The sequence below is a fragment of the Chionomys nivalis genome, chromosome 18 (genome assembly GCF_950005125.1).
Source record: "Chionomys nivalis chromosome 18, mChiNiv1.1, whole genome shotgun sequence".
NCBI classification, from domain to species: Eukaryota; Metazoa; Chordata; class Mammalia; order Rodentia; family Cricetidae; genus Chionomys; species Chionomys nivalis.
The window spans coordinates 12,058,801-12,085,890 of record NC_080103.1 but is presented as its reverse complement, the minus strand read 5'-3'; the positions used below and the strand labels follow the sequence as shown (position 1 = coordinate 12,085,890).

The window sequence follows — 27,090 nt, the reverse complement described above, 5'->3', positions numbered from 1 at the left end:
AAGAGGCCAAAGCTGCACAGGTGAGAACAGGAAGGCCAGCTCATCATCGAACCCTGGGCTCTTTGAGATGGGAGAGACCTCCACCCACTTCTCCTGATGGAAATGCTCTGAATTTGCATACGAAGTTGAATAGATGTTTGACTGCATGGCATGCTAATATTTCATCTGGTCCCGCATGCCCATGTCATGTGAAACTATACAAACAGTAACGCGAATCAGGTGAAAGGAGTTTAGAGCTAAAGACAATAGATGAACTTGGCCAAACACCTAAAATCTTCTAGATTTTCTTTTAGAAAAGCTTTTCTAAATAGTGTGTGTGTGTGTACATGTACGTATGTGTGCGTGAGTATGTGTGTGTAAAGTAGAAAAGCAATTTTCCAGGAGCCATGAAAATTAAGTTTAAAATTATTGATTTGCATGACAGAATCAGATATGAATGAAAATGCCATTTCCTTGTGTTCAAAGAATTTAAATGCCAAACAAATTCCCTTGGCTTATTTTATGCCAGGTCTGTTTCCTTCAGGACACAAACACCTAAGATTAGCTGACAAAGCATTTCTTGGGTGCAAGCGCTCTTGCCTAATTTATGTCCGTTATATAGTCTAGATATTAATGCTTTGTCTGAAGTTCATCTGGTAGAGATTTTCCCTCATTAAGTATAGCCTTTTCTCAGAGAAAGGGAGGGAGGGAGGGAGCAGAGGGAGAGGGGAGGGGAGAGAGAGAGAGAGAGAGAGAGAGAGAGAGAGAGAGAGAGAGAGAGACTATATTCCTTCTAGTGCTGGGATTAAGAGCATATGACTCCCTAGTACTGGGATTTAAGGTGTGAGCCACCACCACCTGGATTTGTTTCTACATTGATCTTGTGTAACCCAGCGTGGCCATGAACTCACAGAGATCCATCTGACTCTGTCTTCCAAATCCTGGGATTAAAGGTGTATGTCACCATCGCCTGACCTCTAGTGGCTTTAGCTTTGCCTCTGGTCTTCAGGCAAGATGTATTTATCAAAATACAAATAATATGCCACTACAACTAACAATGTTTTGCAAATGTCTGAGCCCATGGAATCACTATGCAAATCAAGAAACACAACTTTCCCGTCATTTCAGAAGCCCTTCTAGTGTGCCTTTTGTCTTTCAATCAATGCCATCCAAAGAGGAAATGGTATGTCCATTAATCATCACAGAATAGTTTCACCTATTTTGGACCAAAAAAAAATATTTTAAAGAACACACAATCACTAAATACTTGTGTGATACTTCAGTTACTGCACACCATATTGAACAGACGATGGGAACTGACTTACTACCGACCTCCAAAACACTGATCATTGAACACATTGAAAGATGTTCTTCTGCGGCTGTCTTTGAAGATGAGGAAGTGGACCCAAGACGTGTGCATGATAGGTGTCTTATTAACAACCTACTTACCATGGCATCTGCCCTGCCCCCTTCCGCTGAAGCGTGTCAGCACCATAACCACTGGAACTGTTCTCTACAATGTTCTCTTTTGTGTTCCTGTAGCCAAGAGCACAGTAGAAGACACATATATGAATCCATGGCAATGATTCTAGGGGAAGAGGCATGAAGGATTGAGCTCATCATTCTGCGGGTGGGCTCAGATTAGCCATTCTGTGGGAAAAGTCTCAATTAGTGGGCCTCTTAAGATCTCTCGGTGACTTGATTTTGGGTCTCTTTGTGGAACTCACGCTTTCATCTTCAACTGAACACAGCGAGGCCTGTTTCATTTGCAAAGGGATTGATGGGTCCTGCCACTGGCCAGGGGGAAAGAGACAAATGTTGGCAGGCTTGCTAAGTACCAGGAGAGATTATTCTCTGATGACAACTGATAATGGTCATGCCATTTTTACTCTATTAATTCTACCTACTCAAGAGTATGAGAGATCTTTTCATTTTCTGATGTCTTCTTCAATTTCTTTCTTCAAAGACTTAAAGTTCTTGTCATACAGGTCTTCCACTTGTTTGATTATAGTTATCCCAAGATATTTTATGTTATTTGTGACTATTGTGAAGAGTGATGTTTCTCTGATTTCTTTTTCAGCACATTTATCATCTGTTTATAGGAGGGCTGCTGACTTTTTTTAATTAATTAATTTATTTATTTATTTATTAAAGATTTCTGCCTCCTCCCCGCCACCGCCTCCCATTTCCCTCCCCCTCCCCCAATCAAGTCCCCCTCCCTCGTCAGCCCTAAGAGCAATCAGGGGCTGCTGACTTTTTAAAGTTAGTCTTGTATCATACCACATTAATGAAGGTGTTTATCAGCTGTAGGAATTCCATGGTAAAATTTTGGGGATCGCTTATGTGAACTATCATATAATCAGCAAATAATGAGAGTTGACATTTTCCTTTCCATCCTGTGTCCCCTTGATCTCCTTTTGTTGTCTTATTGATGTAGCAAGAACTTCGAGTACTATATTGAGTAGATATAGAGTGGAGAGAGTGGATAGCTTTGTCTTGTTCTTGATTTTAGTAGAATCACTCTGAGTTTCTCTTCATTTAGTTTGATGTTGGCTATTGGCTTTTGTATATTGCCTTTATAATGTTTAGATATGTTCCTTATAACCCTGATCTCTCCAAGATCTTTATCATGAAAGGGTGTTGAATTTTGTCAAATACTTTTTCAGCATCTAATAAGATGATCATGTGGTTTTATTATTTCAGTTTGTTTATATGGTAGATTACATTGGCAGATTTTCATATGTTGAACCATCCCTGAATCTCTGGGATGAAGTCAATTTTGAACATGGTGGATAATATTTCTGATGTATTCTTAGATTCTGTGTGCAAGCATTTTATTGAGTATTTTTGCATCAATGTTCTTCAAAAATATCAGGATAACTGTAGCCTCGTAAAAAGAGTTTGGCAATGTTCCTTCTGTTTCTATTGTGTGGAACAATTTGAGGCATATTGGCATAATCTCTCATTTGAAATTCTGGGGTAGAATTCTGCACTGAAAGCATCTGGCCCTGGGCTTTTTTTTTTTTTTTTTTTGCTTGGAAGACTTTTGATGACTGCTTCTATTTCCTTGCAGGTTGTAGGTCTATTGAAATTGGTTATCTGGTCTTGATTTAATTTTGGTATGTGGCAACCAGAAAATTTTCCATTTCCTTTAAGTTTTCCAATTTTGTGAGGTACAGGTTTTTGAAGTGTGACCTGATGATTCTCTGGATTTCCTTCAGAGCTGTTGTTATGTACTGATATTTCCTCTTGTTTAGAGTTCTGATCAAATCCTGACTGAAGTATCCTGTGAGTCTTGATCATCTCAGGCAGCAGTCTTGAACCTGTTCTGGATGAAGAACTCAGACATCTGGGCCATCTATTCCTGCTGGAGATTTCTCAGGTGGTCTTCCTTGATCAAACTGGATTTTCTTAACTCTGAATACATCCACAGCCTCTCATTTTCTGTGGGAACAAGAGCAAAATCTCTTTTCCAAAGTAACATACCTTTTGACTTCAATTTTGAAGCCAAGGTATTTTCAAAATATCTGTCTTGGAATAATTCTGCAGCATTTATAAGCAAATATCTTTTAGCAGCTGTTGCTCCTTCCTCAGCATTCAAACAATTCAAAGAGAGCATAATAACATATAGTATCAAGATTCTCTGTGTATTTTCCATCTTTACATGGCTTTATTTTAACCTCTATTTCTTTTATTTTTACTTTTAACTTTTGGCTTTTTGAGACAGGTTCTCTGTATATCTTTGGCCTGGAATTCCCTCTGTAAACCAGGCTATCATTGGTAACTTCATCCACAAAAAGCCTGAGAAAGCTTAGGAAAGACTAGAGTAAAGCATTTTGGTTTTCAGCCGTACCAGGAAAAAAGATGGCTGTTTTTAAATGCCTGCTTTCTGGGCCTTCCTGCCAGGGAAAACTCTTGACTCTTTCAAGCATGCAGTCCAGACTATGGAGCTATGGATACAATGTTGCAGCTTGCTTCCTGGCAAGAACCTTAAAATGCCATAGGAGCTTTTCAGTGCTGTTTACACACTGTTGCAGCTTGCTTCCTGGTAAGGACCTTAAAACACCATAGTGTTGTGGCAAAAAACCTCATATTCCTTAGCAAATTAAAGACCCATGTGGTCAGAAAAAGAGAGATATACAGTAAAGAAAGATTCAAAGAGTAAGAAAATCTCTAAGTGGTTTACAGTGTGTTAAAAATATATACAGGCTAAAGATTAAAGTTCTAAAGAAAGAAAGGAAGAAAGGAAGGAAGGAAGAAAGAAAGAAAGAAAGAAAGAAAGAAAGAAAGAAAGAAAGAAAGAAAAGAAAGAAGCCTGGGAGGCAGAGACAGATGGATCTCTGTGAGTTCAAGGATAGCCTGGTTTACAGAGGGAATTCCAGGACAAAGATATACAGAGACCTGTCTCAAAAAGCCAAAAGTTAAAAGTAAAAATAAAAGAAATTGATGCTAAAATAAAGCCATGTAAAGATGGAAAATATACAGAGAATATTGATACTGTATGTTATTATACTCTCTTTGAATTGTTTAAATGCTGAGGAAGGAGCAACAGCTGCTAAAAGATATTTGCTTATAAATGCTGCAGAATTAATCCAAGATAGGTATTTTGAAAATACCTTGACTTCACAGTTAAAGTCAAAAGGTATGTTACTTTGGAGAAGAGATTTTGCTTTTGTTTCCACAGAAAATGAGAGGCTGTGGGTGTATTCGGAGTTAAGAAAAATCAGCTTTGATCAAGGAAGACAACCTGAGAAATCTCCAGCAGGAATAGATGGCCCAGATGTCTGAGTTCTTCATCTAGAACAGGTTCAAGACCACTGCCTGAGATGATCAAGACTCACAGGATACTTCAGTCAGGACATGATCAGAACTCTAAATTTTCTTTAGGTCCCCATAAAATTATCAGTGCCCCCAACCAGCTGGAAGTAACCTGGAATACTAAGCCCACATTCCCAAAAAATGAACTATGGATATTTTCCTTCTTTTTTTTTTTTTTTTTTAAAGAGGGGGAAGTGGTGCAGGAGAATTGTCTGTAATCTGTCAATCATGTTTTAAATAAATGCTGATTGGCCAGGCAGGAAATATAGGCGGGAAAACCAGACAGGAAGTAGAAATGATGTAATGAGAACAGGAGAATTCTGGGAAGGAGGAAGTTGATTCCTCACACTCCTGCCCAGAACACCGAAGCAGCAGGATGTGATCTGCCTCACTGAAAAAGGTACTGAGCCACATGGCTAACATAGATCAGAAAAATGGGTTAATCAAAATGTGAGAGTTAGCCAGTGAGAGACTAGAGCTAATGGGCCAATCAGCGTTATAACTTATAGAGATCTATGTGTGATTTTCTTTGGGGCTAAACAGTTGAGGGGCACCAGGAGGGACAGAAAACAACAAACAAGCAGGCCCAGCCCTTCATGTTACAATGCATCAGTAAGATGCTTGCTATTGCAAACATGAGCGCCTGAGTTCAATCCTTACACCTAAATAAAAAGTTGGGGATTGTTGGCATACACTTGTAAGTCCAGTGCTGGGTGAGCAGACACAGAGCTCCTGAAGCAGACACTGACAAGTCAGGCTAGCCTAATTAACCAACCCAAGGTCTCAGGGAGAGACCCCACCTCAGAAACCAATGTGGGTAGCACTTAAGAAGCTACACCCAAGACTGACCTGTGACATCCATATGCATGTATAAGTATGTGTACATGTTCATGTCCACGGACATTCTCTCTCTCTCTCTCTCTTTCTCTCTCTCTCTCTCTCTCTCTCTCTCTCTCTCTCTTGCAAAATGGAAGCAACCTGATCTGTAGATTACTGAATTCTTGTGATTGTCTTTATTTTTTTTTTTGCAATAAAAATTCATGCCTTTAGAGAAAGATTAGATGTTTACAAAAAGGCACAATAATAATGGAGGGATGGCACTGAGACAATGAGCTGACAGCAATGCAGTCACTGGGGGTTAGTGCTGGCTTTCAGTGTGCTGCCATTTATTCTTGCCCCTCATCCACCATGCCAGTTTGTGGGAGGTTTGGGGGCCTAAGTTGGCTTGGCCTATTACGATGATCACTGCAAGGCTAACCCCACAGGCGACCACCATCCAGACGCCTTTATGAGCCCTTACTGGAGATGGCTCTGCCAGTGTCGAAACAGGCTTAATGGTGCCTTCAGCACTTCTATTCTGTGTCCTTTCTTCTCATTTGCAGCAATGGCTCCATCTGAAATGAGCAATCAAACCCACGTCACAGAATTCATCTTCCTGGGATTTTCCAACCACCCCAGCCTACAGGGTGTCTTCTTTCTTGTCTTCCTGGCCATTTACCTGACCACTCTCCTGGGAAACACACTCATAATGTTGGCCACCAGGGTCAGCCCTGCCCTCCACACCCCAATGTACTATTTCCTCAGCAATTTGAGCTTCTTAGACATCTGCTACACGACCACCTCCATTCCAGCCATGCTGGTGAACTTCTTCAGGGAGAAGAAGACCATCTCCTACAAGGGCTGTCTCTCCCAGATCTTCTTTTTTGTGACATGTGCTGGCACAGAGGGTGTTCTTTTGGCCGCCATGGCTTATGACCGCTATGTGGCCATTTGCTGCCCTCTTCAGTATCCAGTTCTCATGAGCACGAAGGTCTGTGTCTGCTTGGTGGCTGGCTCATGGCTGTGTGGCGTGGTGAATTCTGTGACTCACACAGCACTGGCAGCCACACTCACCCTGTGTGGGCCCAATCAGATCAGCCACTTTCTCTGTGACATCCCGCTGCTCCTGAAGCTCTCCTGCTCAGACACCTCTGTCAATGAATCTGTGCTCCACGTGGCCAGTGCCACTATTGGCCTGAGCCCCTGCCTGTTCACTGCAGGCTCATACGTATTCATCATCTCTGCCATCCTTAGGATTCCCTCTGCTCAGGGCCGGAGAAAGGCCTTCTCCACCTGTGCTTCCCACCTCACCGTGGTGGTGGTTTACTTTGGAACAGCCAACTTTAATTATGACAGACCCAGGGAAGGCTACTCCTTGGACATGGACATCTTAGTGTCTGTGCTCTTCTGTGTTGTGACCCCCATGTTGAACCCCATCATCTACAGCCTGAGAAACAAAGAGGTCAAGGGTGCCCTGAGGAAGCTTACTAAAACACATGGCTTCTCCAGTAAAATCAGCAACTAGATTACATATCTGTCATCTCTTTCTTTCCTCCTTTTTTTGCCTAGTACATTAAAATAACTTTTAGTTCTTTGATAATTTTGTACAATGTATTTTGATCATATTCAACCCCTCTTCCACCTCCTCCCAGTTACACCCCTTTGCACTACCTACCCAATATTATGTTTTTTCTTTTCTTTTAAACATCCATCAAATTCAATTTATGATGCACATGTCTTCTTGACTGTGCGGCCTTCCCCTGGTGTGTGGTTGTCTTACTAAGAGTAGCACTCTTAAAGGAAAAACTGGGCTTTCTTTTCCTGGAAGCTATCAGTTGCCAGCAGCTCCTTGGCTAGGGGTAGGACTGGATGGCTCTCCCCATCTTCATGCTGGGATTTGGGCTGTATTGGGCTTGCACAGATCTTGTGCATGCTATCCCAGCCACTGTGAGTTCCTACAGCTTCCCAGCTATGTCTGAAGACATTATTTCCTGGCAGTCAACCACTGTGTCTGATTACTATGTTCTGTCTGCCTCCTCTTATCAGCGACCCTGAATTGGGGAGGAGGAGATGTGAGACAGGTGATGCAGATGTCCCGTTTATGTGGAGCCTTCCAAAATCTCTGATTGTTTGCATCTTGATTAGTTATCAGTCTCTGCATTAATCAGCTTCTACTGAAAATAGAAGATTGAGAGATATATTAATCTATGACTATGATGGAGAATAATGAAGAATTGGTTTAATACTATATCCATGTGTCAGATTACTAGTAGCAGGTTCCCTCCCCCCAGGGCCTATGCCTGACCTAGCCACAGGTTCTTGGCCCAGTAATGATGCTGCGAATGGGTTTTAACCTGAGGAGCAGGACTTCAGTCCAATCAGAAATTGATTGGTCATCCCCATAACGTTTGTGCCACTATTGTACCAGTTGGTGCATCTTTCCAGGCAAGTTGCTTTCACAGCTCTCAGAGTTCACAGTTGATAAATATTGATGACTTTTCACCTCCAGTAGCATGCACAGCATCTTCTGGCAATACAAAAGTCAGCCAGTAGGGATGAAACTCCCAGGTCAGTGCTAGCTATATTCTCGTGTATATTCTATGACTCAAGTATGTGGTGTCTTCTACAATAGGTTCCTCCTATCAAGCTCTGGAAGTGAACCAACAGCACTGGCAATCATCTGTAATGTTTGGAGATCTATGGGACATGACTGCCCAACGATTGCAAAAGAGATCACCCATTCCTGGTGCTGGGTTTTTATTTGTTAGCCTTTTACTGACATGGCTTAGTTATACAAACTAATATGTTTCATTATGAATTCTTATACATGCATGCAATATACTTTGCTCATATATCTCCTCTATGATCTTGTCTCTCTTTTTTCTTTTTTGTTTCTTCGTGAGGCAGGGTTTTATGTACCTTCAACTCACTATGTAGCCAAGTATGATCTTGAACTTCTGATCTTCCTACCTCCACCTCTGGAGTGCTGTTATTACAGACATGAATTATGACACCCAGTTTATGCAGATACGAGGACTGAGCCCAGGACTTTATGCATGGTAGGCAGGTCTCTACCAATGAGCTACATCCCTAGTCTCTATAACCCTTCCTATTTCCCTTCTACCTCTCATTCCTGTCTATCCCTTTCTTTCATATTGGGATATGAAAGAAAACGTGATGGTTGTCATTATGAATCTATTTCCCTTATTATGATGGTCTCCTGGTTAATTCCTTTGCTTGAAAACAGAATTTTATTCTTCTTTATTTCTGACTAAAACTCCATTGCGTGTACTTGCCAAGTTTTCTTTATCCATTCATCTGTTGCACACCTAGGCTAATTCCACAGTTTGGCTCTTTGAAAAGTGTTGTAATAAACATCCGTATACTTTAATAAGTATGAGTAATTGTGGCTCTATAGTCCGAAGTTACAAAACGTGATCATAGAAAAGTTCTGTTTTTAAGTTTCTGAGGAATCTTCATCTTGATTTCCACAGCTGAGGCACTGATTAACATTCCTAGCAATGGTTTATAAGGTTCCCACCCCGTGCTCTCCCAGTATTTTATTTCTTGTTTATTTTTCTTGATTCTAAGCCATCCTGAATGGTTATGATGGGATATCATTATAGCTTTCACTTGCAGTTCTATGATGGCTAAATACATAAATTTTTTTTTGATTGACCACTTGTACTTCTTTATTTGAAAGGGTCTGTTCAGTTCATTTGCCTATTATTAATTGATTTATTTGGTTTTGAGAGGTGGCTTTTTAGTCCTTTACATATTACAAGTATTAATCCTTTGTCAAATGAATGATATGTGAAGATATTCTCTAATTCTGTTACCTGTCTCTTCAACCCACTAACCATTTCTTTTACCTATAGAAACCTTTTAATTAGTTATGCAAATGCCAAGTCTTGCTTCTTTTCTCTGAACAATTGGAATTTTAGTCAATCCCTCCATTCTTATCTTGGAAGAATCTTTTTCTATGTTTTCCTTGAATAGGTCCAAATCTTTAGGTTTTACTTTGAGGCATTTGATTTATTTTGAGCTGATTTTTTAGTGAGTGAGAGCTAACTATCTAGTCTCAGACTTCAGCATGTGGCTATCCAGCAGCTCTGTATGGCACTGCTATAGATATCATAGCTGTGTGGCCTTATTTCTGAATTGTCTGTTCTGTCCCAGGGGTCTCTTTGTGGCAGTACCATGCTGGTTTTGTCCCTATAGCTGTGATAGTTTGAATGAGAATGGCCCCCAAAGGCTCATAAATTTGAAGCTTAGTCACCAGGGAGTGGCATTATTTGAAAGGATTAGGAGGTTTGGTCTTGTTGGAGGAAATGGGTCAGTGGAGGTGGAGTTTGAGGTTTCCAAACTCCCAAGCCAGGCCCAGTGGCTCTCTCTTCCTACTGCCTGCTAATCCGGATATATAACGCTCGGCTACCTCTCCAGCACCTTGTCTGCCTGTATCCTGCCATGCTTCCTGCCATGATGACAATGGACTAAACCTCTGAAACTATAAGCAAACCCCAGTTAAATGTTTTCTTTTATAAGAGTTGCTGTGGCCATGATGTCTCTTCACAGCAATAGAATACTAAGACAATAGCATTGTAATGTAATTTGAATTTATATATTTTGACACCTCTAGTATTGGTCTTTTGGCACAGAATTAGATTGACTAATCAGGCTTCTTTGTATTTCCAAATGAGCGGTATGATTATTTTGTCTATTTTAGTGATATATATATATAATTTATGTATATATAATTGTTGTATCTTGATTGTTTTTTTTTTCCCTTGGCTATTATATAGTGACCTTCTTTATCTCTTCTAATTTTGGTTTGATGTCTGCTCTGTGAGATCACTACCCCACCTTACTTTCGGATCCTGTTGGTTTGAAATATTATTTTCCATCTTTTTACTTTCAGTATGGGTGTGTCTTTGTCAATCAGTCCATGGCTGTTTCTTGTAAAAAACAAAAAATAAAAAAAAAAAAAAAAAAAAACAAACAAAAAACAGTTGGGCCTTATTTTTACTGCAATTTTTTTTTTTTTTTTTTTTTTGGCCAATTTAAGGACTCTGCTTTTTTGTTCCCACCATATCCATCTTAGGGACTGCATGCACATTCTCATTTATTTCTCATAATTTTACATTTACTTTGTTTATTTTATTGGAAGCACACACATGCTACAGTGCATGTGTGGAGGTCAGAGGACAGACACCTTTCAGGAGTCAATTTCCTTCTTCTTCCACTTAGGCCTCAGGGATGAAATTCAGTTCTCTAGGCTAGCAACAGGCACTTACATTCTGAGTCATCTCACCCATCTTGATCCCTCACCTTAACTCTGTTTTCTAGCGTGCCAGACTGTGTCTCTACAGAGATCACCAATGCTTTCCTTTTTTCTTCCAGGAAAATTCCACTTGCTAGGGGTTCCTCCGCTCCCCTGCCACATGATCTAGTGCCTGATGTTAGTTAGAGTCCTTTGACTGTTTTCTAGACTTGCCTGGTTCTGTCTTCTAGTCACTATTGTACTCAGCCTTTTCAGCTGCTTGATGGTTTATGCCAGAACTCCAGAAGCACAGGAAAATTATAGGTGCTCCTAACCCACTGTCTCCCTTCTCTGAATTCTAGATAGCATTTCACATTCTGGGAATGTTCTTAATTTAAGACAATCAGGCAGATTTCAGCTGTGGTTATAACAATGGTCACCGTACACTGGGTTCAACAGTTTGCAGGGTGTTTATCTCATGTGTTCTGTGTCCTCCGATCCTTTTAGAATATTTGCACCATTTTCTCCCTTCAAAACACTATATTATAACTCTTTCCAGCTTTCCAACTTTTGCTGCCACCACCAGCACATGTGAAGAGTTATAACAAATGTAACTATAATTTGTGCTTCTGTGATGTTTTTATTGTACACCTATGAGAAACCTATGTCTATACTCTAGGTGTATAGATAGTCCTATCATGGGTATTTCATAGCTCTGAAATAGTACGTGCCTTGTGGATCTGACTTCTTTCGCTTAGAATGAAGTTTCCAAGTTTATAGCTGGGGTTATAGCTCAGAGGAAGAGCAGTCCCTAATGGTCAATGCATCTAAAGTAGTTTCATTATTTTGTTTTGTTTTTTATTTACTAGAGATTATTTTTCAAAAAAAACACTTGAAAATGTTAAGACTGTGTGTGTGTGTGTTAAGGTGGTGCTGAAGGCCAGAGGTGTCAGATCCCCTTGGAGCTAAGGTTCCAGGTAGCCATAAACCACCCAATATGATGCTGGGAGCTGGAATCAGGTCTTCAGAAAAATCAGTAATGATTTTCTTAAATCATTCTTAAGTGCTGAGCCACCACACATATGGAAATCACGCTATTAATGAGATGGTTGAGTTTAAAGACTTGACTTTTGGCATGGCTTAATGTTTTTATTTTTGCTTAGTAAAATACGACAAGACTTAAAGCTTTACAGGCTTCTTCTCCACATGTGCTCTGCCCAACTGCTTGATGGCTCTGCCTTCCTCTCCTTTACCCTCCGCAGCATGTCAGCAGGTCATGAGAAGTTGAGGGACCATCAGTCAGCATGGGTAATGGCAGAGTGGGTACTGGCAGAGACGTAGGCAAGACTGTGTCCAGCTGAGCAGTCCTATCTGGGTGTGGTCCAGCCTTAAAGACAGCAGACATACTGCAGTACCCAGCTTGCAGACTGTCTAGGAAAACACACATCAGTACTTACATGCTCTCTCTAAGGTAAGGGGAAGCCAGCCTTGTTCTTTTAGCCATCCACTGCCTCTTAGCAAAAATCTGGTAGTGAACTTCATTTACCAATGTCCCCAAAGAGATAGGAAACTGATCTCCGCACTGTATACTTGGGAAAGATGGTTGCCAAGACTTTAATGAATCCAAGAGAGAATTGCTCTTCATCTCTACAATTTCTATTCAGGCTGTTGCCCTTGACTTGTGCTTGCACAGCAAGGAGTCCCAGAACAGCTGCTCAGAGGCAGATTAGATGGGACGTTCCCAAAAGGTTGGGCCTTTATAAATGGCCATTCTGGAAAAGTGAATTGTGGAAAAAAGCAAAGAATTTCCAGCTCCTGTATTAGCTGGTGTATGTGCGCTATGAAGCTTCCAGAATGAAGAATCTCCTTCACGATGCTTGGAGGTCAACTTTCAGCTTTTAGCGAAGAATGTACTTTCAAGTACTAGTTTGAAAAGCAGCAAGTCCTGCACCAAAGACAGAAATCTAAGGCTTTTGGTAAGAGTCAAGAGTAAGTGTATTTATTGTCATTATTGAAAAAGACTTCAAGTATCTGATATAGCTACATCTTAAGAAAAACATTGTAGGGTAGTATATGCATTTCCATTACCGTTTTGGTGGCATTTATGTAATGACATTTTAAATATCTTTCTGTATATGTATAACTTTCTGCAACGGTGCTTATAAAACCAGGGTGGAGTTCACTTCAGAGATCACCTAGTATAAAACCCAGGGGTTTTTGCATTTCTTAAGTGAAATTGTACGAGTGGAAAATTTATTTGTGGTAAATAATATGCAATGCTGAGTGTTTATCCTATGCTTTGGAAAAGTATGGTAGAAAGAAATAATTTCCATGGAGAAAGCACAGAGACACATTTTCACCAGGCTCCTGTACGGTATGATGATATATGTGAGCAAAATATTTGTTTAAACAAATATAATTAACTTAGTACAAATGGGTTTAGAGATATATTTATTCACCAACAAAAGGCTTTTTCTTTTTATTTAAATTCTTTTTCATACAATATATTTTGATCATGTTTTCCCATCCCCAAGTCCCTACTCACCTAACCTTATGTCCTCTTCCTCTTACTCTCTTCAAAAAAAACCAAACAAAAACAAGAAACACACAAACACATTCACACACACACATGCACACACATGCACACAAAACAGGAATATATATATATATATATATATATATATATATATGCCAAAGACCAATAAGATGGGGGAAGCAAAATAAGACAAAAAGTCATTGGATTCATTTGTTGAGGGATTTCGTCTTTTGTTGAAACACAGTGATGCTTAGGGCACGGGTAGCAAGCAGCTTATTAGCAGCTGTAAGACCTCAAGTTCTTGAGTGATTGCTTTTGCCCCACATCCTGTTAGAAATGTCATGTATCTGGAGTTACTCTTGAGTCATTTCATCCTCCATCATCTCTCCTGGAGATGATTGTCAGTTGGGAAAGAAAGAAGCAGAGCTGTTGCTTTCAGTTGGGAACCAAGTCAATGCCTCCAAACAGTCTCCACCAGGACCATTGCTCTTGGGAGGAGCTAGACCCCGAGTAAATCCTTCACAGACCAAAGGGTCAGAGTGCCACATTTCTGCCCATGCCAGCCATTAGGTCCTCAGGTCGTTAGGATATCTGCATGAGAATTGCTGGACAGAAACGTCCCCCAGCATTCTCCCATCCCCGTCCAAATCTTCTAGTGCTCACTCAAGGCTGTCATTAAAGAGCCTTTTGAGGTCTCTTTTCCATAAATGCACTGGATAGCTCTTCTTTATTCACTGGAGACTTGCTGAGTTTCCGTTCGCACAAGGCCCTTTAGAGCTTTTCCATGCAGAACTGAAAGACCCAAGTTAAGACCTCAAGGAGCTTGCACTCAAGATGGAGTGTGGGGCTCCGGGCAGGTAATCCGTAGTCAAGTAGGGGCTCTCTAGCAAGTGATAAACAAAGAATAACTTTAGAATTGCACAGCATGCCTCAGGATTTATTTTATTTTCGATGGGGTCAAGGGTGAGGGCCAGATCCTGGGTTTCTGCCCAATACTGGCACAGGGTTGTATTAGATCCCACAACAGAACTGAATGGATTTCATTGAGATTTGTCTGTATCAAGGAAAGATTGAGGGCGAGTACTGAGAGGAAGAAAGAATTCATAATTCAAAGGATGTTGTGGCTTGAAGGCCCTTAGATATCAAAGGAAAGAGTCATTTGTCTTTCCTTCCCCCAAACATGGAGAAGTACAAAGGAAGTATGACGTGCTGGACGAATTACAAGCTAAGATAAATTTCTGAGCAATGTTGTGATTTTTTTAAGACTTTTAACCCACAGATTATAGTAGGTGCAGCTCTGCCTGTTATGTGGGTCCAGGCCAGTCTAACTAAACAACATGTGGTCCTCGGACCGGCTACATCAGCATCGCCTGAGAGCCCATGAGAGCTGCGGAAGGCTTACACGAACATTCAAAGTGGAGCAGTAGCATTGCGATAGGATCTCTGAAGGTTCCATCTGCTCCTCAGTTTCCATGTCCAGGGAACTGCGCTGAGTTTAGGGCCTGGCAAAACAAAAGCAAAAGCTCATATATTCCAGTTAATACTTTAACGTTGCTACAAGCCCTTGAAATCATTTGAACTTTCAATTAGATAAATTGGTGTGTATGTGTGGTGGTGGTGGTGGTGGTGGTGGTGTGTGTGTGTGTGCACATGTGTGCACGTGTGTGTGCGCGCGTGTGTGTTAAGTAGGTTAACAATTTACTGGGCTCCATGAGAATTAGATTTTAAACTTTTAATCATTGCTTTGTGCTATTGGAATCAAATATGAATAGATGTTTCTCTAATGTGCTGCGGGGGCTTCACAGTCGCCAGCTTCTCGTTTCGTTCATGCCCATTTTGTTTCCTTTGGGGAAATGAACCCCTTAAGGTTAGTCAACAGAAAATTTCATTTATTGCAAAAAAATCTCTTTTAAGACCTCTAGGGTTATTTATTTTCCACAGTTTGTTTATATTTAGATTTGAAAATTATGCTTCACTTTAGCTCCAACTTTCTATTGAAATTTAAATACTTTAAGCTCCTTAAGGCTCTGAGACTTGGAATTTCTAATGAAAGCTGTGTTGGCCTATTAATCATGTGCACTGAATTCTTAGAAGCAAAGATAAGAATTCTTGGGCTTTGAAGACTACAAAACAGTTTACAAATATACCATTATCCGTAGCAAAATATTGTCATAAGTCATGATTGTTATGAAATAAACTCTCTCTGTACCCCAGTTTCTTTATTTGCAAAATGGTGCATCCTTTCCTAGGTTCTTGTGCAAAGCCAAATGAACCAAAGCGTGTCTGAGTCCTAGATGCAGTTCACGTGAAAGATTACCACAATAAGCACATGTAGGCGCAGCGTTAGATTTACTGTGTTCTCTATTCTCATTCAGCTTGGAAAATCCTGGGTAAATTCAGGTATGTAAAACATATCTTTTCACAGTAACACACTGAGTTTTTAATTGGATAGTTATACTAAATTCAATTTTAATTTTTAAAGAAAAAAATGTACCTCTTTTAAACTATTATACAAAACGTTTTAAAAAAGCCAGACAACCACATATACTGAAACACCTTAAGAAAACTCACTCTAGGGGCTGGAGAGATGGCTCAGCAGTTAAGAGCACTGGCAGCCCTTCTAGAAGACCCAGGTTCAATTCCTAGCACCCACATGACAGTTCACAATTGTCTGTGTAACTCCAGTTCCAAGGGATCTGGCACCCTCACACAGACATACATGCAGGTAAAAACATCAATGCACACAAAAATAAAAGTTAAAAAGAATCTTTAAATAAAACTCACTCTCGAATTCACTTTTCTGTGATATATACACCCTGAGTGACTGTGGAAAGTAAGATCACTATTACACAGCAGAAGGCTGACCATCAAGGTTACTGATCACTGTACAGTAGCGTGTAAATTCCCAGGGGTGAATGCGCATCGCCTTAGAGTGTTATGTGTAAGTGGTGACATTTGACGCATTTTGATGATGACAGTAGTTCAACTTAGCTGCCCTACGCTGGCAGACTCAGCATCAGGGATAAGGAAAACAGGATGGATGTCACCACGTACCGCACCTCACTCCTGACCCAGGAGAAGTTAGATTAGCTAAGGAAATTCATGGAAACACCCATATGGAGACACAGCTAAATAATGCCTCGTGGAGGTATTCCCTGGGAATTGATGACACCCAATCAGCAGTTTCTACGAACTTTAGAATAGATAGAATATACAGCTTCAGAAACTGTATTCTAATCCAGAAACTCATGCAGAGGGCCTCTAAGTCCTGGTCCAGTCCTGACTACATAGTGGGAGCTTATCTCAGACCAAACAAAAGGAAGAAACATACATTGTTTGAACCGTGGATATTTATTTACACTTTCCTAGTTTATACTTCCACAGCTCATGTACCAATTTCCCCTAAGTAGGATAAAGATGGAGAAAAGGTGGTAAAGACTTTCATTTCTTTCGGTGTATACATCTGGACATCTTCCTATACCAGGAGATATCACATAAGGAAAGTGTAAACAAAGCAAATACCTGCCCCTGATTTTAGAATAGCTTGAAGTTCATCTGTGCAGCAGACAGAAGAAAATGCACATAAGGCCCTTGAATAAGAGGACATGTGGCTCCCAGTGCAGTTTCAGTGCTGACAAGAGACACGCTCATCAGTTACGGGGACTACTTAGGGACCGCAAGGCACACGGCTAACCTAGCCAAGTTGGTGTTCTTAGTCCTTCCTCGGCACATGCTCAGTCCATCTTATAAACGCTAATATCTCGGTGCTCATCCTGGCCTTCCTCTCCAGCTGTTCCCTCTGCTTTCCCCAGTACAAACCCACTGCTATAGCAGTTGCCTTTGAGATGATCAATCTCGAAAGCACATCAGCAATTTTAGCCTGTCTGGAGGTCACTTTTGCGAATATCCCATACTGACTGGCATTTAGCGTCGCTCAAATCTAATCTACAATGTCCTCCAAAATCTACTACATCTAACATGATACCCATTTTAAAGAGTGATCCCAAACTGATGGGTGTCTTCCCCATGTCCTCACGGACTCTATGGTGCTTCCGAGCGTGTTTTTATTTCTTTTCCCAAGCTCCAAGATGTTATACTTTTAGCTATGGACCATTTCATTTGGCTCTTGTTTTAGCATTTAGAAGAGTCTCTTGGACTAAATAAAGCAGTTTATATCTGAGGCACTGGAACTGTGGGGGACTCTGTTCATTGGGTTTCACAATTTCATGCAAGGTTTAATGAATGGATGTTCATGCATTTTCTAGACATGCAATACTGTTTGTTTGTTTGCTTTCATATTCTCAAAGCTGATGATTTTCTAAAACTGAAGCTGTTTCACTCCAGGTGTCCCCCCACTTTCAGTCTGCCCTCATCTAAAGGGTTATCTATGGTCCCCTATTGTTTATACTCTGTGTTCTTGCCCACTCTCACACCAGTCTGGCTTCCATACAAGAGGGACAATAATTACCGAATCCCTAGAGCAGAAGTATTTAGCTGGTATGCCCCCATTGACTTTGTCCAAAAAGGCAGGCTTGACAGAGCTTCACACGTTTTGTTTCTTTGAATTTATTTGGTCTTGGATGAATAGATCCAGATTGTTTTCCTTGGGATTTCCACCTTAGCATCACCTGGGAGGCCAGCTTACCTCCCCTTAGCTACAGACCAGTGTTCTCAGACACGACATGCTCAAAGAAATACGCATAATGTGTGTGCACATATGTATACACACAGAGACATATACGAACACTTTGAATCTGTTACCCAAATTCCATTTGCCCACCAATCACATTCAATCTCCCAAATAAGCCATTGTCAGAAAAGAAGTACATGTCATTTGTAAATGTGTTACATACTAAATTATGGTTAATAAAAAAGAAAATAAATAATGCCAAAAAAGGGAAAGGAAAATGTTAATAACCTTTTCAAAAACTAAGCAGGGTTTAACAAATCTTGAGAGGAAAACTGCAATAATAATTTTCCTGTTTTTATTTCATTTTTCATTTTATTTCGAAATTTCAAATTATACTCTTTATTTAGTATAATTGTAAGAACATACACTGATAAACTTTTACACATATAAACCACCAAAATTAAGATACAGAACACTTTCCTCAGTCTAGAAGACACCTTCATTCTCTTTTCCAAACAACACCATTTCTAAGTTCTAGAAATAATCACTATTCTTACTTGATCATCGTAACTTAGATTTAGCTACTTTTTAGTTTTGGAAATAATCACTATTCTTACTTGATCATCATAACTTAGATTTAGCTACTTTTTGAACTTCATTTAAAGGAAAAATATAGTAGCTATTCTGTTGTGTCTGGCTTCTTTCATACAACAACAACTGTCTAGGCTTACAATACTATTAATGTTTTAGTATTTTGTGTTTTTTAAAACTGCATTCATCATTCTATTTTATGATATGCCACAATTTGTTGTCTGTTCTGTTGATAGACATACCATTTCCTTGGGCTACTCTAAGTTGTCATATAAGATTTTTTGTGACATATTCATTTTATTGAGACTCCTCTAAAACTGAAACCATCAAGTCATAGAATAACTATATCCATAACTTATTGGAAATTGCCAAGTTACTTTAAAAATTAATGTACAGACTTTGATTCTACTGTGAAGATTTGGAGAACCAGAAACAATGGTGTTTCCGTCGTCACAACAACCTCGAAAGAATCTGATGAAAATGCACATCAATAGTTTTTCTTGGATTTATTGGAGAATTGAGATTGAAAAACAAATAACTAAACTGAAATCTTGGGAGACATCAGCAACCAAAATAATCCGTATATGTTTTTCCTAAAACAGATATTAGATGTCACAGAAGCTAGTAAGACTCAAATAAGAATAAATGGTGAATTGCTAGACTAAATATAGATTAATACCAGAACACGGAGTCCTTGACAGCCATCAGAGATGGTTTGTTTTTACTTTTTAATTTTTCTCTATGAATTCTACCAAGTGCTCACAGGAAAGACAGAACATATTCTGGGACTGTGTCTTTCAAGGTGTTCTTTCTTATAGAGGCTGAGGAGGGAAAGACAGCGGTAGGCAAGACTCCTACCAGCCATGCTTCATAGCCATAGTTCCAAACATGAAATCTTTAGAACAAGAGTAGCAGAAATTGCCACATTAAGGTACTATGAGAACCACTGTGTGTGGGAAAGGGAACCGAGTGGGTAACAAGGCCTAACCTGGGTGAGGACAGGAACACACAACTAGGTGCAGTGCTATAGCTGGAGAAGGGACAGGCTGAGCCTCATCTAGAACAGAACTCACCTCTCTATTACTGAGAAACAGTCTACCAAACAGATTATCACTAGAGAACTAAAACCAGAAGGATATCCGAAACCAAGCAGAATACGTGTGGATACGCTAGTCCAGTCCCTAAAAGCAAAGCATCTACCACTGAAGCTTGTGACTTATTCAGAGTGACCATAGAAACAATAAACTTTAAATTTAGCTCAACTACTATCTAAATTAGATATCATTTAAAAAATGTCTCAAAAAGGAAGCACATCAGGAGCAAAAGAGGAGAAGTAGGTACTGACTATTATGGGCCGCTATCCATGCTATCCTATGTTCATCACCCCCCAACACAGGAAACACAAACTTACTCAAGAAGAAATAAATAGCCTATGTAGTTCTATGAATGTCTGAAAATTTTAATTTGAAGCTTAAAACCTTTCAAAACAGTGCCTTTCAAGCGTACATGACTTCATTGCTAAATTTAAATAGGCATATTACAAAAATAGAGAATGTGTATAATCTCTGCTAGAAGAATAAAAGGAAACTTCCTAAAACATTTTATATGGGCAGATTTTCCTCATAACAAAATTAACAAGGAAAGACAACCATACACCAGTATCATTTCTCATGAATATGAATATTTTACCAAATAATTAGCAAATCAAATCTAGAAGCATATAGGAAGGATGGCATAACAGTCATTGAGATCAAGCCTTACAATGTAAGACTGGTTCAGCATTCAAAAATTTGAGCCATATAATATCAACATGCTACAAAAGAGTAAAATCATCCCAGTACATCTAATAATGTTTTTAGAAAATTAAATATGAGCTCATGATTATGTGTGTGTGTGCACATGCACACGCGCGTATGTGTGTGTTTTAGTATATGAGGCTGCATGTGGTCTCAGAAGTAGAGAACAAAAGAAAATATTGAGTCCATTCAGCAGTTCCAAAACACACAAACACAAACAAGACTATCTCAAAAGTCTACATAAGAGGGGCTTTTCAATTCAGTAAAGATACTGGGCAAGAGTAATGCCAAGGGCACAGATTATTAATATAAGGTCATGTTTCTTTTCCCAACAATTGTGTAACAGACACCCTTCACAATGCAGGGGGGCACTGCCCCCACTGTCAGCAAACAACGGGGGTAGGAGTTCAAGCCACTTCAAGACCGGAAATCCACAATTGCTCCTGCCTCCAAGATTGACGGGAAATTAGCAGTGCCAACAATGACTCAGAGATAAGTGCAAGAGACCTCAGAGAAAATCAGTAATTCAATTGTTTATATTTTCTTATAAATGCTGAAAAGATCAAGGTTTCTATTGAAAAATGACATCAACTTATTTTAAAGACTGACTAAAAATCCCATTCTGGAGAAGCCATGAGAAACATTCCCAGATGTTCTGTGTGCGTATTCTCCTCCCAAGGTTTATAGAAAAAGAAAGGGAGTCATCAGAGTGTCTAGTCAACACGGAGATGAAATTTCTTTTGTGTTATAGAATACAACGCAACATTGGGGTTTGTGCTCCTGATATTTTAAACACATAATTAGATTAAAAGATGAGCACAGAGAAAGGAGGCCTATAAAGGAATACATTGAAAGGTAGCATGGACCCAAGAATGGGTATGTTTACCATTACAACATTCTTTGCTATTCTTAAATTTTCACAATAACAATTTATTACTTAAATAAGATACATGCAAAGAAGAATTTAAGAGCGATTTTCTGGTTTGAAAGGAGATATAGCAGACCCAAAGAAACACAGAAGTTGACAATTTGTTATGGATTTTTCCCAGGTCTGTATTTGTTCTTACCAATTGGAAGTCATACAAAAAACCACTGGGATATCAGGGGACACTCTCTTCTAAACCTCTCTCAGTAGCCCAGACAGATGCATGCCTAATGTTACTGGGCATGGCCCTGTAACTCAGCCATGTGTTTGACGGTGTCCTCAACACGTATTTACTCTGAGTCCTTTGTTCTGTTTGTAGTTGGCTCCACCTGAAATGAACAATCAAACCCACGTCACAGAATTCATCTTCCTGGGATTTTCCAACCACCCCAGCCTACAGGGTGTCTTCTTCCTGGTTTTCCTGGCCATTTACCTGATCACTCTCCTGGGAAACACACTCATAATGTCGGCCACCAGGGTCAGCCCTGCCCTCCACACCCCAATGTACTATTTCCTCAGCAATTTGAGCTTCTTAGACATCTGCTACACAACCACCTCCATTCCAGCCATGCTGGTGAACTTCTTCAGGGAGAAGAAGACCATCTCCTACGAGGGTTGCCTCTCCCAGATCTTCTTCTTTGTGGCGTGTGCTGGAACTGAATGTGTCTTATTGGCCGCCATGGCTTATGACCGCTATGTGGCAATTTGCCGCCCTCTTCAGTATCCGGTTCTCATGAGCGCAAAGGTCTGTGTCTGCTTGGTGGCTGGCTCATGGCTGTGTGGCGTGGTGAATTCTGTGACTCACACAGCACTGGCAGCCACACTCACCCTGTGTGGGCCCAACCAGATCAGCCATTTTCTCTGTGACATCCCGCTGCTCCTGAAGCTCTCCTGCTCAGACACCTCTGTCAATGAATCTGTGCTCCACGTGGCCAGTGCCACCATCGGCCTGAGCCCCTGCCTGTTCACTGCAGGCTCCTACGTACTCATCATCTCTGCCATCCTTAGGATTCCCTCTGCTCAGGGCCGGAGAAAGGCCTTCTCCACCTGTGCTTCCCACCTCACCGTGGTGGTGGTCTTTTATGGAACAGCTAACTTCAATTATGACAGACCCAGGGAAGGCTACTCCTTGGACATGGACATCTTAGTGTCTGTGCTCTTCTGTGTTGTGACCCCCATGTTGAACCCCATCATCTACAGCCTGAGAAACAAAGAGGTCAAGGGTGCTCTGAGGAAGCTGGCTGGAGGGTGCACATTCTCTGGCAATAGCAAGGCCTAGAGAGTATCCCAACACTCTGTGCTTGTAATGCAACATTGTCATTTATAGAGTTCACACCCCAGAGCCACAGAATCAAGTCACAAAACAAAAATCACAGAAAACTCAGAACATTTAAGTCAGTTTAGGATTTTATGTTCAATTGCATTCATTCACAAGTAACCTAACATACCTGTGCCCCATGGGCCATGTGTTGGATGTGCCTCAACCAATAGTCTTCAAAGTGGAACATGCAATCACCTGAAGAAAATTCTCCGTGGGTGTCACACCACCCAGAGGTGGTGGGTCCTGGAAGAACAGGGCCAATAAATGAAGAGGATGAAAGTCTGCTGCAATAGCCTTTATCTGGAGCATCGGACAATTTATATTCTGAGGGTTAGGAAGACAACATGAGTAAGGCATGCAACATAAAACAAGGTACCTGTGGCAAAAATGTGCTTTTCCATAGAGCCAGATAAACAAATGACAATAACCAGCTGTAGTGACCAATATGAAATAAACTCACCTCATCTGCTCCACCAGGGAGGAGCACAAACACAAAACCACATTCCAAGAACATTTCCATGTTTTGAAGGAACTGAGATCACAAGAGTCTTCTTCCTGGAGTTTCCTCACAAGCACTAAGAATTCTTCTTGCCTGAATCCATTTATTTTATTTTATTTTATTTTATTTTTATTTTTCAAGACAGGGTTTCTCTGTGTAGCTTTGAAGCCTGTTCTGGAACTCACTCTGTAGACCTGGCTGTACTCAAATCACAGAGATACAGCTGCCTCTGCCTCCTGAGTGCTGGGATTAAAGGCGTGCCCCACCATTACCTGGATACAAGACTCCATTCTTGGACTGTGTTCTAACATCTCCTTTCTTATTTTCTAAATGAAGAATATCCAGAGTGGTTTTGACCAGAGATGTTGTAGAGAAATTTAATTGTCATTTGATGCATGAGTATTCTATAAGCAAGCAAATTATAAACATAATAAATAACATTGGAACAGTGAAAGCATTGTGTGTAATGCTCTGTAGAGAACAGGGATCCAAACTATAACCAGTACTATTGGGAACATTATTATATGGATCAGAAAAAATTTAGAGAATAGCTTCAAAAGAGACCCATATAATTACTAGTTCTGGTATCTTATAGAACATAAGCCCATATTTGTCGTGAATAGGAATACAAACGTTATTGTGTCCTATACAAATAGGAAGTGATTTAAATCTCAAGGAAAGATCAAATGCTGTTCCTTCTCCAGATGAAATGAATGAGTCTATTATGGTCCCAAGGTCCAGTCATAAGCACAGAGACATCAGTAAAGATAGCAGGTGCTGGATCCATCCAATCTACTAGCTGAAGCAAAGGAGGAGGATGAGAAACAAAAGATCAATACGTTAGCTCAGAAGCACTCACCAAAGAAACACAGGTCAAAGCAGATAGCATTGCCAGAAAAATATTCTCAGGTGGCGCAGGGCTCTGTGCATTTCATAGAACAATTTCTTCCTTGGTGCAGAGGGCCTTAACTTAACTGCAGGTGGGCAGACTTGACTTCTAATGATATGGTTGATATCTTCTCTTACCCGTTAGCTGGAGATTTGCCATCTTTATGATTACTTCCACTGTCTTCTTGCCTTCTACCATTATCCTTGATGGCCTGGGACCAGAGGAACCGACAAGGGCTTAATGTTTTGGTGGCTCCATCTGCAATGACAGATGCATACCCCTTCCCAATTTTCTCCCGGAGAAGTAAACACCAAGCAGGTTAATGCATCAGTTTGTTTCTTTCCTTCTACAATAAAGCCAGAAAGGTTAGAATGTGCATACGTGTGAGTCTATTGATGGAAATAATCCTACAACAGAAGTGAAATAAAACAATAATTAGGTTTACTGTAAGATGACTCAAAGCAACAAGTCCCACCTGTTGAGCTGAGGGAAAAAAAGTTTTAATTGATGAATATCTGAACCATGAATCCTTTCTATGCCTTTTGATGAGCCATCAGTAAAATAAGTATTTTATTGAGCCTGCGGATTGGGAGAAAGTTGGACAATTTTTGTAATTACAAATTCAGTTCCTAAGAAGAAATCCCATAGCTTGCAAGCTGGATAATTATTTTCTATCCTTCCATAAAAATATGCAAATGAAATTTGAAAACCCATAGAGTTCTGTAGCTCTCTTATTAAAAAAAACTGATTGTTGGTTAAGGGTAATATAATACAGCAAGGATCAAACCTATATAATTGTTGACATCAGGTGATCCCTGATTTACTAACTGAGCAAGAAGAGTAAGAAGTTAGTATTTTATGACCCTTATGATGTGAATAGATCCATTCCAAAGGTTTATCCTTTTGGGCTATAATCCCTGTAGGAGACATTTCAGGAGGAAAATCAGTTTAAGGGCAGTGAAGGATCTACACAATATACAAATGTGTCTTCAACTGGATTCAAATATTTGTAATTCTTCCTTTGCCTGTTGATATAAAAATACAAGGACTTTTCAATGCTGTCTTTCCTTCTAGAGTCTCAGATAGACTGGTTAGTGCATAGAAACCTTTTGATTATGCTGAATTTGCACTGGAAATACCAAGCATAGCTCAAGAGGATGGGGAAGAATCAGGAAATCTTTTCCCTGCATGCCTTACCTCCCATAGGTTGTAAACTTAGCATCCCCAAGGGCTCTTCTAAGTCTTCACCAGGAAGAATTCAAGTCAGATTGATTATCAAATTCCACACCCCATGCTTTGACCACCCCCAGGTAATAGAAGATGCCTGTTCAAAGGAGGCTCAGGTAGGGAGTAGAGGAAGCTGTCACTGGCATAGTCAGGGTTGGCACTATTTTTACTTTTGGTTTTGCTTAAATTGCGAGGGCAGGGGGAATCTCCTTTCTTACCTTTTTGACCAATTTAAATGTTTGATTATCCAGTTTATCAGTTTATACTCATCAAGAAATTAGATATATCTTTCTCGTGATTAATATCCTCGTTATCTTCCTTAAGTATTTAATAACAGTTCAAATTAGTGCCTAAGTGACCCAAAATTGAGCGGAAATCTTTCCCTCTTGTTCATATGTCTTTTCAATATTCTTTTGGGCTCTGTCCCATATTTCTTCATCTGAAGTTCCTTCTTCTGAAAACCAAGGATTATAGTCATAAACATCTTACAATCTAATAGTCGTGATTTAATACTTGTGCTTCTCCTTTCTTTAATCAGATTGATGACTACCTTAATTGTCATTATAGACACTTCACCCAGCAGCTGATGGAAGCAACAACTAGCCCTGGGTCAAGTTCCCAGAGTCCAGTCAAAGAGAGAGAGGAGTGATAATATGAGCAAAGGGGTAAAGACCGTGATGGGAACACCCACAGAAACAGCCTACCTCAGCTAGTGGGAACTCACTTCCTCTGGACTGACAGTGTGGGAACCTGCATAGGCCCAAACTAGACCCTCCAAATATGGGTGACAGTTGTATGACCGGGGCAGTCTGTGAGGCCACTGCAGTGGGACCAGGATTTATTCCCAGTGTTTAAACTGGCTTTTGGGGGTATTCATGCTCTTTGGAGGGATACCTTTCTCAGTCTGGATATAGTGGAGAGGGTCTTGGCCCTGCCTCAAGTGATGTACTAGACTTTGTTGACTCCCCATGTGGAGCCTTATCCTCTCCGAGGAGTAGATGAGGGGGTAGAAGGTGGGTGGAACAGGAGGAGGGGAAAGAGAAGGAGCTGGGATTGGTGTGTAAAATGAAAAAAATATTGTTTTAAAAAATTTTTTAAAAATGATGTCCAAGCTCGCCATAAGGCAAAGCTTGTTGCCCTAGCCTTTTGCACTGTTATTCTTACTCTCTTCCTCCTGGGAGGATCCTCACTCTCTCATCTCATAGCCGACTCCAGGTCCCTGTCCCTGGAACCACTTGTTTGCTGCTCTAGAGTGATGGCAGTACCTATGAGGGACCAGAAAATGAGGTAGACTGAAGTCTGATGCAATAGCCAACTTTATGAAGAGCATCCAACAATATATATTCTGGGGGTTAGGAAGAACTACATGAGTAAAGTATACACTCGCAGAAACAAGCTAAATGCATCTGAAACATGTTTGTCCATGAGACTTGTAAACAAGTAATAGCCAGGTGTAATGAAGAATCTGAAGTAAACTCACTCCTGTCTTCTACACAAGGGAGAAGCACAAACAGTGCATTCTAAGAACAATTGATTTTGAACAAACTTAGATCATAGGACTCTTGTCTTGTGTTCTTGGAGTTTCCTCACAAGCACTCAGAATTCTCCTCACGTGGCTCCCTCCTTGGACCATGTTCTGAGACATGGGAGTTTCAATCCAGATGCTTTCAAGGAGTCTTCATCTGAATTCTCAAACCCTACATACCATGCTACTTGCTGGAGCTCTAGTCTTCCCCAGAGCTCCTTTTTCTCTTTCCCAAGTGTCCTGTTTTCCATTCTGCAAGTGTTGATGGGAGCGGG

At 40.3% G+C, this 27,090-nt stretch overlaps 1 protein-coding gene and 1 pseudogene across 1 annotated transcript; both read left to right on the top strand.

Annotated features, from left to right (window-relative positions):
* The first annotated feature begins 6,181 nt into the window (after positions 1–6,181).
* On the top strand, positions 6,182–7,141 carry LOC130889984 (olfactory receptor 5V1-like). Its single transcript, XM_057793878.1, has one exon. The coding sequence runs from the start codon at positions 6,182–6,184 to the stop codon at positions 7,139–7,141; it is 960 nt and encodes a 319-aa protein (XP_057649861.1).
* Positions 7,142–12,139: 4,998 nt separating this feature from the next.
* Positions 12,140–22,661, top strand: LOC130889983 (olfactory receptor 5V1-like; annotated as a pseudogene).
* Positions 22,662–27,090: the final 4,429 nt, after the last annotated feature.